Genomic DNA, 13,661 nt, shown 5'->3' with positions numbered 1-13,661 from the left:
GCCTGACAGTAGCCTTCCCACCAGTGACGAGCAAAGCTAATGCATAAAACACTTCCAAAGTAAAAATGCACCGATGTCCTGCAGTGTTGTGTTGCAGTGGGGGTTTGTTTTTTTTGAAGTCACATATAAAATGCAGTAACTTCCGATACAGTGGTAAGGTACCGTTATCCAACTCAACAGAATGCCTGAGATGATGGATTAAACACTTAACAGCACACATTTTAACTGGCCTTTAGCTGACTGTTCTAAGAAATGAAGTGAGAACTTGGTTCGATATGTAGTAAGCAGTAGTCCATTTTATGTGTGAAATATTTACATTTCCAGGATGATGCTTGTAAACATAGTTTTCTCTTTGTCACTGTGTGGGTCTGTTCTGTTTTTTTTTCTGTCCACAGATGGCTTTCATTTTCAGTGTTAGCAGTCCCTTTACTTCTAAAACCACACTCACACCCAGAAGTCACTTCCCCTACTGATAAACACATTTTGTTACAAAACTGATTGCTTGACAACAGGGGTGCTGGAACAGTTTGTATAGTGTGTTGCTGAGAGCCATTGAACCAAACTGTAAACTCTGCATATAACGGAAACCACTTCAAGCCAGGGGGTGCAATAGCACCCCTAGTGCCAGCACCTATGCTTGACAACTTTGTTGTATGGACTCTGACACAGATTTCTCTGATAGGCAATTAAACTTGTTGTTAGAAGAGGATTTTTAAGATACTGCCCCCTGTGGTGAGATTAATCTGATATAATTATTTTGATATACCAGAGTGTTTGGATCAAGTGTATTACTGAATTTGGGTCACCTACAAGCATCCCAAAGTTAAGTTTAACAGCATTCCAGTAGACTACTCTTCTTATGTTAATGTCAATCCATTAACAAACCTTAGAATACTTCCTGACACTCAGTTTTGGTTTTCAAACTAATCAGGACAAAGAATATAAATCCATTTAAATATGATCATTTTTTTTTGTGAACTATAGTTTGAAAATTAAGCCCAGAATACGAAATAGCTGAGATTTCCCAGGTATCAGTCTGGTTACTGTGGGTAAATGTTGACCCTTAATGGGGATCATTGCATTGAATCATATGACCCTGCTGCCACCCAAATAAAGTGAAACTCCTTTGAATTTTGCACTTGCATAGTGCATTCATCCAAGCCTCTTCAAGTGCCACATTTCACTGATGAAGCTTCCCAACGTTCCTTTGAGGAATAGTAGGTAGGTATTTTCCCTGTTGTAAGATGTCCTTTATGATGAAGGTAGTATCTGCATAATTTACTTATAAATAAGATACAGGTTTGATATGTGACTGGCCCAAGGTGACATAGTGTGAGTAGGTGGCGGAGCTGAGATTAGAACTCAGTATTCCTGACTGTTTTATGCTGAATCACATTCCATCCATGCCTAGAACTGTACATCTTTTCAAAGGTTCTTTTCCTTAATTTGGAAAGGCCTCTAGGAGGAAGGAGGCTTCTGAAGTGAACATATAAATGGTGTAGTGGAGGGGAAAATGCTCAAAGTTAAGTAACAAGAAGGGAAGGTGGTTTTGTTTCCGCTGCTGATTGGAAGACTTATCACCTGTTGGCTCATAGCCAACAGGAGTCTGAACAGAATGAAAAGTGTGTGGGGTGGCCGAGGGTTAGATACAACTCGTACATCAGTGAAGCTCAAGGGTATAATGGAGTTACTTTTTAAAACTGCATTTTGTACATAAAGTCAGACTTTTTAAGGCCAGTAGAGACCATTGAGTTCCTGAATTCTACAAAGATGTCTACAACTTTATTTTTGTGAAATTGTGTGTTTGCCTTTCCCCAAAACCACCCCTAATTAGTTAAAATATTTGTTTAATTCTGCAATTCTGTGTGTGATGGTAAGGTGGCACTTTTGTTGTTCGCTTGCATTTGTCAGTGGTCTTTCCCCATAATAATTAGGTATACTTCACCTACATAAAATATACAGTTAAGAAATTTGTATGGGCTAAATTGGTTTATTCAAATGGCTTTGTAGACATGCCAAGTATTGTGCTATGCTGATGACTTGTTTCTTTGTAATGGGATTTTAGGTAGCCCATATGAAGAGTAAAGACAACAGAATTAAGCTGATGAATGAAATTCTCAATGGAATTAAAGTGCTGAAACTTTATGCTTGGGAATTAGCTTTCAAAGAGAAAGTATTGGGGATCAGACAGGAAGAGCTGAAAGTGCTTAAAAAGTCTGCTTACCTTGCAGCAGCGGCTACGTTCACTTGGGTGTGCGCTCCTTTTCTGGTAAGTAAATCAGGTTTGAAGTTGTGCTTTTCTGGGTGGTAGAAGCCCAAAGAAACAGTGAGAGCGAAGTCCTGCTTTCCTATTAGTTACTGTACTGGTCTTTCACTATTCAGAGAACTCAGTCTTGTAAACAGAACTCTATCCACAGCAACATGCAGTTCAACAGTCAGCTTTTCAGCACTTTCAGAAAAGGTATTTCTCTACACTTTTTTTAATATTAACAACGTCCTCCAAGTTAAATGTTTCCTGATAGGCAGTGACTTGGTTCATTCTTGGGCTTTCATAATCACCAGTACTACAAATGTTGTTGAAACTTAAAAGGAGTAAATAGTAGTAATAGTAATTTGGTCACAAACCAGAACAAAATGCCCTCCAGGAGGAGGTTATTATATATAGATTATCTAGGTAGCGCCTCTTAGGACCTCCCTTTACATTAACATTTATACTTTGTAATTTTTTTCCAGAAAAATTACAATATTATAGAAGTGCATGCTACACAGATTCCCAGGTGAGAGCCTTGATCAAAATGAATATTCTGCATCTCCAACCACACCACATATTAGTCTTACATAGATGTGTGTGGATGCCTCTTTTTTCCCACCCACCCTGGTAAAGCTGATTTGGCCGGAGAGAGCTGTTCTGTAGCCTGGGATCATTCTAACTTTTAAAAAGGTTTTGTTCCACATTTAAATATTGTCTCTGACTATTTGTGACTAGTTTGAATTTGCACGGAAATGGAAGAGAGGAGACAAATTGTATTACAATTTCTTGTGGCCCTGATAGAACAAAGGGCAGTTGCTCTCATCATCTGGCAGAAGCAAACAAACCATGCCTACATTAGGGTAAAATATGTATGTTCCATTTGAAGGTGTTTAAGTGTTCTTTCCACTCATGGATTCCTTCCTTCTAAGTGCTGTTCGTGTTTACATGACATTATAGGTATGATAAAAGGCAGAAGAAGCAGCATCCTGCATGGGAGAAGTCAGAAGCATTCTTTAGTGAATGTTTTTCTAAAAGAAGGCTGAGATGGCTATTTTTAAAAGTTGATTTACTAGGTTCCTAAATACAGCTCCGTAGAGGGACTTTCCTTATTTCAATTTATCTCTGTTGAAGCCAAGAAGATTAATTTCCGTACCCAACTACCTAAACGTCAGTGTGTTTATGAATGTTTGTCAATGGGCCTGTTTGCATAGAAGTTAAAGGGAGTGGTGTCACTAGGCTTCTACAAGAGCAGGATTGGACTCTGAAGGAGGGGATATTTTATAACTTTCTCTTTCCCCGGTTTTTATCAGTCAGGATACCAACTTATGAAGAACTATAGGATTTTCAAATTGGTTCATTTCTTTCCCACACACCCTTTTCTTTTTTTGCCCTGCTTTGTTGCTCTTCTAACCAGGGATCTTTATAAAATTGTTCAGTATCTGTTTCATGAAACTGGTCACTTCATTGTATCTTTTTATGGCAGTGTGTGCTTATAACAGTGTATTTTAGCATAGATTCCAGTAACATAGGAGTGGGCAAACATTCTGCCTTTAAAGTTATTGTTTGGACCCGTCTTTGTTTTTAGTTCTCTCTACAGGAGGGCTTTTTTCTCTGTAGTAATCGGTCTGAATAAACGAACATATAAACAAGCTACCTTACCATGCACAGTTGAGTCAGCAGGCATAAGAAAAACAGTACAGGCCTTCATAGCAGTTAAATAGGTTTTTACATAAGTTTTTAAATAGACCTTATGCAGAATTAAAACCAGTCTATTCACTGTGCATTAAGTAAATAAAGTGGGGTTTAGTCTTTCTAACTAAATGTAACATTGTTGGCACTTTGATGTCTCAAACTGGATAGCAGGTGATGATTTTGCTGGGAAAGCGTTATTGAGTCCTGCTGATGTACTGAGGTACATGATTTATTATACTGCCTTGGTATAAGGCATGTGGGAGTGGCTGTCAGGGAGAAGAGGAGCTAAAAGGTGAGCTGAGCAGTCTTAAGGGATGAATTTTCGGAGCAGCCATGCTTGGCTTTGTGCCAGTCTTTGTTATCTTACTGTTTTCTTTGTTAGTACATAATGCCTTAGCCACACTATATGTTTAAATGTGGTTGATGACATAGTCAAGCATATAGTTTCTTTAAGTACGCACCCGGATGCTGGAACAATTGGTATAGTGGGGGTGCTGAGAGCATTGAACCAAATGGCAAACTCTGTATATGATGGAAACTACTTCAAGCCAGAAGGTGTGGCAGCACCCTTAGCACCTCTGGTTCCAGCACCTATGTGTGCACAGTAATTCTCTTCCTGAACTGGGTGGGATACTGTAGAGTTTTATTTTCTAGTATGCTTAAGAACACATTTTTTAAATGATTCTTCTACCCCCAGTTATGGAAGCTATGCTTGTGAAAACCAGGCTTGTTGGTAGTCATCTACAAAATGTAGTGTGGGCAAGATCTAAATCTTGTTAGTTACATTAGCTGTGCGCCCACCTTCAGAGCTGTGGTACAGTGCAGTGATTGTAACTAGCAGAGGGAAAAGGGGAGACTAGAAGGCAGAGAAAGCAAAAAATAAACACACAATCTGGTACACCTGAGTTAATCAGCATACTTTTTTCTCCTTTGCCTTGTCTCACCTTTGTTCTGTAAAGAGAGAGACACTTTCTCAGTTTTCCAAGAGAAGCCAGCAGCTGTTGAATAACAAAACAGTTAAGACCCAATACTTGTTTTGCAAAGGCTTATTCTGATTATTTTTTTGTTCTTAAGAATGAGTTTTTGTTTAATTGCCTTTCAGTGTGTAAATATGGCTCTAGTTATAAGAGAAGACATTGTATTTGAATTTAAAAATGTGAGAGAAAAGAATACAAATCGTGATTATTCTGTCTTTGTTTTTAGGTTGCTTTATCCACCTTTGCTGTTTATGTACTGGTAGATAAGAACAATGTCTTGGATGCTCAGAAAGCTTTTGTTTCATTAGCCTTATTCAACATCCTCAGGTTCCCACTGAATATTCTTCCTATGGTCATCAGCAGCATGGTACAAGTAAGATTTTAATATTAGTGATTGATCAACTCGAAGTGATATATCTATATATAGTGGCTTTTTTGAGGTGTGAATGCTTTAAAGCCTTACAGTCCTATGTGCATATAGAAGTCTCTACCCACCACTGAAATGCAGTCACCTTAAAAGGTAAAGTTTTTGGGTCTCTTATTTTCCTGTGTGTTTTGGCTTGATCTACACTTGAAAGTTACATTGACGTAGCTATGTTGGCATAGCTCTCCTGACCAACATAACCCCCAGTAGAGGCATAGCTACGTTGATGGAAGTGCTTCCATCAAGGTAGCCAATGTTGTTCAAAGAGGGGATGTTACTACACTGACAGAAAAACTCCTTCCCAGGTGTAGGCTGCATCTGCACTGGAGGCTATGCCAGCGTAGCTATGTTAACATAGGCATGTTGGTATAACCTCGTAGCATAGGTGTACCCTTTGTACAGTGCCTAGCACAATCAGAACCCAATCCTAGTTGTGCCCTCTGGGTGTTACTGCGGTACAAATAAACGCATGTCTGTTTTTTCCAGTCTGAGGAGGGGGTGGGTGAAGTGGCTTGTGGTGGCTATAGTAGGAGGAATATATTGGATTTAACATCTAGTTAAAAAAGCAAAATGAAACCGTATTTTTTATAAGCTGTGTGTAAAATAGTTTTTCAATTGTTTCATGTCTAGGCAAGTGTTTCCTTAAAGCGTCTCAGGTTATTTCTCTCGCATGAAGAGTTAGAGCCAGATAGCATAATCAGAGGTTCTATCAAAGATGGTAAGTCCTTATTTTGTATAGTTTTTATTTGCTCCTAGTTTGTGCTATGAACTACAAGTACTGGAGCCCAATAGAGCATGTTTTGAGAGGTTCTAAAGTGTCTTTGTGGGCCTTTTAAAATAATTTTTTGCAATTTGTGGGAGTTATGTATCTGGCAAGAGAGATCTGTGGGTTTTTCAATTCAATTTTTGTGCAATTTTTTCAAGTTTTTTTTCTTTTCTTCCTTCTTGTCTGTAGTATAAAATGCACATGTCCAGCGTCAGTAAGAAACAAGGAGGGTTATTGTAAAATTAACCAGCTTTAAATGGACACAGTGGACACCTTGCAGAAAAGTAATTTTCATTTAGCAGTCGGTGTAGGTCAGAAGATGGCAAAAGCATTCCTATATAGAAAACCCCTAGTCACTTTTGTGGAGAGCATCTAAACTCCACTCAGAAAGAGTAAGTGTCTCCCCCAGCATAGTGACACATACCTCTCTTCATTTATGGAATTGCATGTAGTCATCCAACTCTGCTTAAATACAATTAATACTACTACACTCCTCCAGTCTCCCATTCTATGCAGGGACAGTTATTCATTATGTTTGTACAGTATCTAGCACTGCAGGGCCCTACCTGGTGGTGACCTTTAGGTGCTGCTGCAATATAAATTTATGTCTCTGTGGATTTGTCACAGAACTGTAGGGTTTTGTAGAATCTTAATACCCCATGTTGTAAAATGCCCTGCTCTTATAGCTGGTTTAAACCTTGATAAGTGATTCCCTAGCCATCCTTTCTATAAAGGTAATACAATATTCTCTCATTCATGTTTTCTCTCTCTCTCTCTATGAATGCATTCAGGTGGGTTGTCCATTACTAGATCCACTTGGTTTTCCTGTCAGCAGAGTTTCATGCTATGACCCTTATTGTCTGCCTTCTTCCTTTTTTCAGTTGAATCACATGTCCGAATAGAATCCAGCTTCCTCAACTGGATTCTTTGTTGGCTTTACAGTGCTAAAAGGAATAAATAGTAACATCTCGATTTTTTTCTGCTCTGCTAGGATTGGTGGATATGAAAGTGTGTCCCTCTAAAGTAGTGGTGTCCAACCTTTTTACACCCAAGATAACTTTTTGAATTTAAGGGCAACCCAGGATCTACCCCACCCTTCCCTGAGCCCCCGCCCGACTCACTCCACACACACCCTCCCCGTCGCTCGCTCTCCCCCACCTTCACTCACTTTCACCAGGCTGGGGACAAGGGGTATGCTTTGTGAGAGGGGGCTCCAGGATGAGCCTGGGGTAGGGGGTTGGGTGTAAGCTCTGTGAGGGAGTTTGGGTACAGGAGGGGGCTCCGAGCTGGGGCAGGGTGTTGGGATAGGATGGGGGTGCAGGGTGTTGGCTCAGGCGGGGAGGGGGAGGTTTCATGGCTGGAGCAAGGGGTTGGGGTGGAGGAGGTGGTATGGGGTGCTGGTTCTGGGAGAGGGCTGGGGTTTGGGGTGCAGGAGGGGGTTTGAGGTGCTGGCTCTGGGAGGGGGCTGGGGGTCGGGATGCAGCCTCTCGCTGAGCGGCACTTACCTCAGGCCCCTTAGCTCCCATTGGCCACAGTTCCCTGCCAATGGGAGCTGCAGAGGGCGGTGCTTGCAGGCAGAAGCAGCATGCTAAGATGCCACAAGGCCGCAGTGGCCGCTTCCGGGAGCAGCGTCGGGCCAGGGCAGACAGGGAGCCTGCCTTAGTTGCACCGCTGTAGATTGCGATCAACTGGGAGAGTCCCCAGGATCGACCAGTCGGTGACCACTGCTCTAAAGTCTGAAAAGTGAATGTGCAATGTGGCATTGTAGGAACAGACAAATTGCTCCGTTTAAAAGTTAGGGCTGCTTTTTCTAATGTCAGTTTTGTTAACTCAGCCTTTAGTGCTTCCTTTGAATTGCATGTCCGAATAGAATCCAGCTTCCTCAACTGGATTCTTTGTTGGCTTTATAGTGCTAAAAGGAGTAAATGGTAAAATCTAATTTCTTGGAAAAGGAAGCAGCTTGACACCCTGTGTGTATTCAAAGTCCTGTCAGTTGAGTATCAAGGTAGTATTTTGATATTCTTGCTATACCTGTACTATGACCAGCAAATGATTGTAACTTGAAAACCTCAGCCCTGTTTGTAGAATCAGTCAAAAATGGAGCGTGAGCTATTAACGAAAACAGAGTGCTGGAGTTCTGTTCCTAAAATAGCATTGGACCTGCCTCTCTCTCTCTCTCTCTCTCTCTCTGTGTCTGGATTTACTTCCCATGGCACAGTGCAGTGTACATCATACAACTGTTTCCTTATTGGCCTGCATCTAAACATAATTTTTTTTTCATTATTTGCTAGCTGGAGGAAGCATTATTGTGAAGAATGCAACATTTAGTTGGTCAAGAAATGATCCTCCCTCACTGAACGAGTAAGAATTGGTATCCTAATTAGTTCTGGCTTATAATTGCACTAAATCTTTATCACTTTAATTATTTCTGTAGAGCTTGAAGTGTGTGCATCACTGCACAATAAATAAGCTCTGCTAAAATGGTAACTCTGTGCTCCAAACAGTTTACAACCTTGAAGGAACAGCAATACAAACCCATTTCACTTAGACATAGATAGGATGTTTCATGCTTTATAAGGTGTGTGGGTTTGGAGGGGAGGGGGGGCATGAGGAGAGAGAGACTGTTGAATGGGAATGGAGCTTTTGCATCCTCTAATTAGGAGTCTCTTTCAAGCATACAGGTTGGTATGAAAGAAGACCAAGTTATTAGTGGGGTAAGGAGTCAAAAGGAATAGCCAGGAGAAAATCTGGTGTAGAGCATGTGCAGGGCTAGGGTAGAGGAAGAGAATAAGAGAAGATGGAGGTAGGAGCAGAGTTCTCCGGAGGCTCAAAGTGATGAGAATGGTTTGTAATTAGTACAAGCTGCACAACTAACGAGCCCTTCTTGTTTTATGACTTCAACCATGGGGCTCCTTATACCTATATCTGCTTCCCTGCCATGCTTCCACCCTATCCTCCAAGTCTCCCCTTTAAACATTTTATCTGTAGCCCTCTTCTTTCGAGTACTGGGGATGGGTAGGAGAGGAACTTTACAAAATCCTCAGGATGCACACTGTGCTAACCAATGGACCTGCAGGATGTTACTGCTGGAAGCCTTCCCTTCTCCCTATCCTCTCCCTTAATTACGCTTGTTCTTTATCATATATTTTCTAGGACACAGACATTGTCTGGTGTTTATAAAACACCATGCATATTTATAGTGCTGTATAGACAATATGAGGCAAAGCTGGTGCAGAGAGTTTCAAGAAAGGGTGAGAGTATCAGACTGGTCGGCAAGAAGGATGGTCTTGGCAGCTGCTTTTTGGAGGACTGATCACATACTGAGACTATATGATTGTTTATGTATAAGCAGAGCTGGGCACATTCTGCATATAGAAGGTTGAATTCTCAGTCTCACGTTCTTGTTAAAGAATCAATGAACTATTGCAATTGTCAGCAGCTATAGAGTGGGTGTTCTGATTGTATCTGGTGTTTCTCTGTATTTGATACTACAATAAAATGCTCACCATTATTTGTGTGTGGTATTGTACCAAGGGAGGCTGAACTGTGTGTGATTTATTTCAGCATTAGTTTCACTGTCCCTGAAGGCTCCCTGATTGCCATTGTTGGACAGGTTGGCTGTGGAAAGTCTTCATTGTTGTCTGCCCTTCTAGGAGAGATGGACAAGAGGGAAGGATATGTGGCTGTCAAGGTAGGAATGTCTGGATAACAGTTCTGTTTGTGGGCACTTCTGAAGTGATGATACTTCCATAGCTTGGGGAGGGGGGGAGCCTCTCCAATTAACAAGTTTTTTTTATGCGTGTGGGGGGAGGAATTGTGCTTGTGCTGCATTATGATGTACATAGAGGCCTGAAAGTGTGCATGGTATTTAACATTTTGTTTTTATCATAGAAATATCGGGAATATAAAACTTTGTTCCTGTTTTTGCAGGGGGTCTTTGTGGAGGACCTAGAGAAATTATTTGGAAGCACTCTCAGCCCTAAACTGAAAGGGAGAGGGCAGGGTTGAATCTCTTACAAAGACCTTTTTTCAGCTGTAAATTTGTTCTTAATACAGATTTCAGTTGAAAAATCCAAAGTTCTTAAATTATCTGAAAAAAATCACTTCCCCTCTTAATTTTTTTTGACTTTCATTTCCTTTGTGCCTATGATGTAGTCTTATTAATTCTGTCATCCTTTGAATCTTCCTGGAAAAACAAAGTGGACAAGACATGAATTCTCATGTTGCAACCCCCATTCCCCTCTCTCCTCTTCTCCCCTTTTTTTTAACAAAATATATTCAATACAAGCCATCTTTTTCCTTACAGCTTGTTGTATGTGATGGGGAGAAATACTCCAATCTTTCATTTAATAATTCAGCAGTGACATGCATTTCTGAAGCATTCTTAGTCAAGATATGAGCCTGACTGCCTTTTTAGTAGGGCTGTCGATTAATCGCAGTTAACTCACACGATTAACTCAAAAAAAAATTAAGCACGATTAATCGCAGTTTTAATCACATAGTTAAACAGAATACCAATTGAAATTTATTAAATATTTTGGATGTTCTTCTACATTTTCATATATATTGTATTCTGTGTTGCAATTCAAATCAGAGTGTATATTTTTGATTACAAATATTTGCCCTGTAAAATGATAAACAAAAGAAATAGTATTTTTCAATTCATAGAATCACAGATGATTAGGGTTGGAAGAGACCTCTGGAGGTCTAGTCCAACCCCTGTTCAAAGCAGGACTAACCCCAACTAAATCAAAATTCATCTCATACAAGTACTGTAGTGCAATCTCTGTCATGGAAGTGCAATTTACAAATGTAGATTTTGTTCTTACATAACTGCAACAATGTAACTAAAAACTAAAAGTAAAACTTCAGAGCCTATAAGTCCACTCAGTCCTCCTCCTTGTTCAGCCAATTGCTAAGACAAACAAGTTTGTTTACATTTACAGGACCTAATGCTGCCTTCTCCTTATTTACAGTGTCACCAGAAAGTGAGAACAGGCATGTGCAAGGCACTTTTGTAGCCAGCGTTGCAAGGTATTTACATGCTAGATATGCTAAACATTTGTATTCCCCTTCATGCTTTGGCCACCATTCCAGAAGAAATACTTCCATGCTGATGATGTTCATTTAAAAAAAATGAATTAATTTAAATTTGACACTGAACTCCTTGGGGAGAATTGTATATCCTCTGCTTTATCCGCATTCTGCCGTATATTTCATGTTATAGCAGACTCGGATGATGACCCAGCACATATTGTTTATGTTAAGAACACTTTCACTGCAGATTTGACAAAATGCAAAGAAGGTACCAGTGTGAGATTTCTAAAGACAGCTACAGCACTTGACCCAAGGTTTAAGAAGTTGAAGGGCTGTCAAAATCTGAGAGGGATGAGGTGTGGAGCATGCTTTCAGAAGCCTTAAAAGAGGAATGCAGAAACTACAGAACCCGAACCACTAAAAAAGGAAAATCAACCTTCTGCTGGTGGCATCTGACTCAGATAACGAAAATGAACATGCGTCGGTCTGCACTGCTTTGGATAGTCATCAAGCAGAACCTGTCATCAGCATGGACGCATGTCCTCTGGAATGGTGGTTGAAGCGTGAAGGGCATACGAATCTTCAGAGCATCTGGCATGTAAATATCTTGCAACACCAGGTACAAAAGTGCCATTAGAACACCGGTTCTCACTTTCAGGTGACATTGTAAATATGAAGCGGGCAGCATTATCTCCTGCAAATGTAAACAAACTTGTTTGTTCTGAGTGACTGGCTGAACAAGAAGTAGGACTGAGTGGAATTGCAAGGTCGAAAATTTTACATTGTTTTATTTCTGAATGCAGTTTTTTTACATAATTCTACATGTCTATGTTCAACTCTCAGGTTCGAGATTGCACCATAGTACTTGTATGAGGTGAACTGAAATACTATTTTGGTTTTTTACAGTGCAAATACTTGTAATCCAAAAATAAATATAAAGTGAGCGCTGTACACTCTGTAGTCTGTTATAAGTGAAAATTACAAAACATCCAAAAATATTTAAATCAATGGTATTCTATTGTTTAACCATGATTTTTTTTTAAAATAAAATTGTGGTTTTTTATTTTGATTTTTTTAAATCACGCCACAGCCCTACTTTTTAGCACTCTCTACTTCTATAGAGCACGTGTGTTTGGATGGAGAATTCAGCAAGGTGGATGTTGGGGGGGAAGTGTCTTCCATTTGAAGACCATACCCCAAAACATACTTGTAACATGATTACATGGAAGAGAGGGCATGGATAACCAAAGCTGCCACAGCCACATGCTGTTTTAGCAGGCTAGCTCTCTTTAGCTAGCCTATCTATTTGCCTGCACTGGGAAGCACACTCCCAGCTGCACTATAAAACATACACTATCGCTGTTTGCCCAATTGTACGATGGGCCTCATACATATCTTACAAGGGTGTTGAGCGTAGATTATTGTTTGCATGGTGCTTTGAGTATGTCTAAGATGTTTAAATAGAGTGAAATCTGAATAGCTGACTTTTGTTTCTTATAGGGCTCAGTTGCCTATGTTCCTCAACAAGCCTGGATACAGAATGCAGCTCTGAAGGACAATATTATCTTTGGGAGGGAGATGAAAGAGAGCCACTATAAACGTGTAATTGAGGCTTGTGCACTTCTACCTGACATAGAGATTCTTCCTTCGGGAGACAGAACAGAAATAGGGGAAAAGGTATTGAGATACACCCCTGCATCCGAATGGATGCAGTCATTGGAGTTAAAGACACATACTTTCCATTCTAACTCCCTGTTTAGAATTGTACAGAACTTGAAAACCTTTTGGGCAGAAATCTTCCAGACCGGGTCTCCACCTGAAAGTGGGTTTTGGGTTTTTGGGTTTTTTTTCTCTCTCTCTCAAGGTTGAGCAAAAGTGGTGCTTTTAGAATGCTAGGAGAGCTGGGGAAGAGAGCCTGTCCCCATTAATAGATTGATGTAGTTGCAAGGATTTTCATTATTATTATTATTAAGCAGTCCAAGAGCTGAACCTTGACGAACAGTACGGAAATCACCCTCGTTGCTGCATGTTCCTGTGAAAACTGGTTCTGATTTTCAGAGTACTGACCCTTAGCACAAATTTAATTAAGTGTTGAAAAATGTGTAAACATATGTTAACAGGGACTGAGGCCACCTATGCAATTCGCCTGGAGTGACCATAGTTGTGGACTTGCTAAGAAAGACAGCTTGATGTTTCACTGGGCAGACTCTTTCCAGCAGCTGTCTCATTGGCCCCAAAGGCCCCTGGTGCCCGTACAAATCCACTTTCCAACCAAACTAAGCTAAGCACTCATCCAAGTACAGCCACCCCTCACCTGAAAGGAGCAGGCAGCTAGGTGAATTGGGCTGTTTGTCAATGGGGAAACAGGAGGAGAGCCCTTGAAAAGCCCTTACCTAAGCCCCTGCACACCATGCAAAGCATACAGCGGTGGAGGGAAGGCGCCTGCATGCTTTGTAAGGTGTACAGAAGGCGCTCCCACACTGGTGCATCCTGGGAGTATACAGTGTCTAAGGA

General features: G+C 40.6%; 1 protein-coding gene across 3 annotated transcripts in view; it reads left to right on the top strand.

Annotated features, from left to right (window-relative positions):
- Nucleotides 1-13,661, top strand: part of LOC311527065 (multidrug resistance-associated protein 1) — a 110,604-nt gene that overhangs the window by 73,991 nt on the left and 22,952 nt on the right. For all 3 annotated transcript variants that reach the window (XM_084640670.1, XM_084640671.1, XM_084640672.1), the window contains exons 12-17: nt 2,066-2,269; nt 5,147-5,293; nt 5,975-6,062; nt 8,402-8,471; nt 9,675-9,801; nt 12,648-12,824. In XM_084640670.1, coding sequence (XP_084496796.1) covers nt 2,066-2,269; nt 5,147-5,293; nt 5,975-6,062; nt 8,402-8,471; nt 9,675-9,801; nt 12,648-12,824 — 813 coding nt within the window. The remainder of the gene's footprint in view (nt 1-2,065; nt 2,270-5,146; nt 5,294-5,974; nt 6,063-8,401; nt 8,472-9,674; nt 9,802-12,647; nt 12,825-13,661) is intronic.

The sequence above is a fragment of the Lepidochelys olivacea genome (assembly GCF_965140295.1).
Source record: "Lepidochelys olivacea isolate rLepOli2 genome assembly, chromosome: 10".
Classification (NCBI taxonomy): Eukaryota; Metazoa; Chordata; order Testudines; family Cheloniidae; genus Lepidochelys; species Lepidochelys olivacea.
The sequence above is the reverse complement of the archived record's forward strand: the minus strand, read 5'-3'. Positions and strand labels throughout refer to the sequence as shown.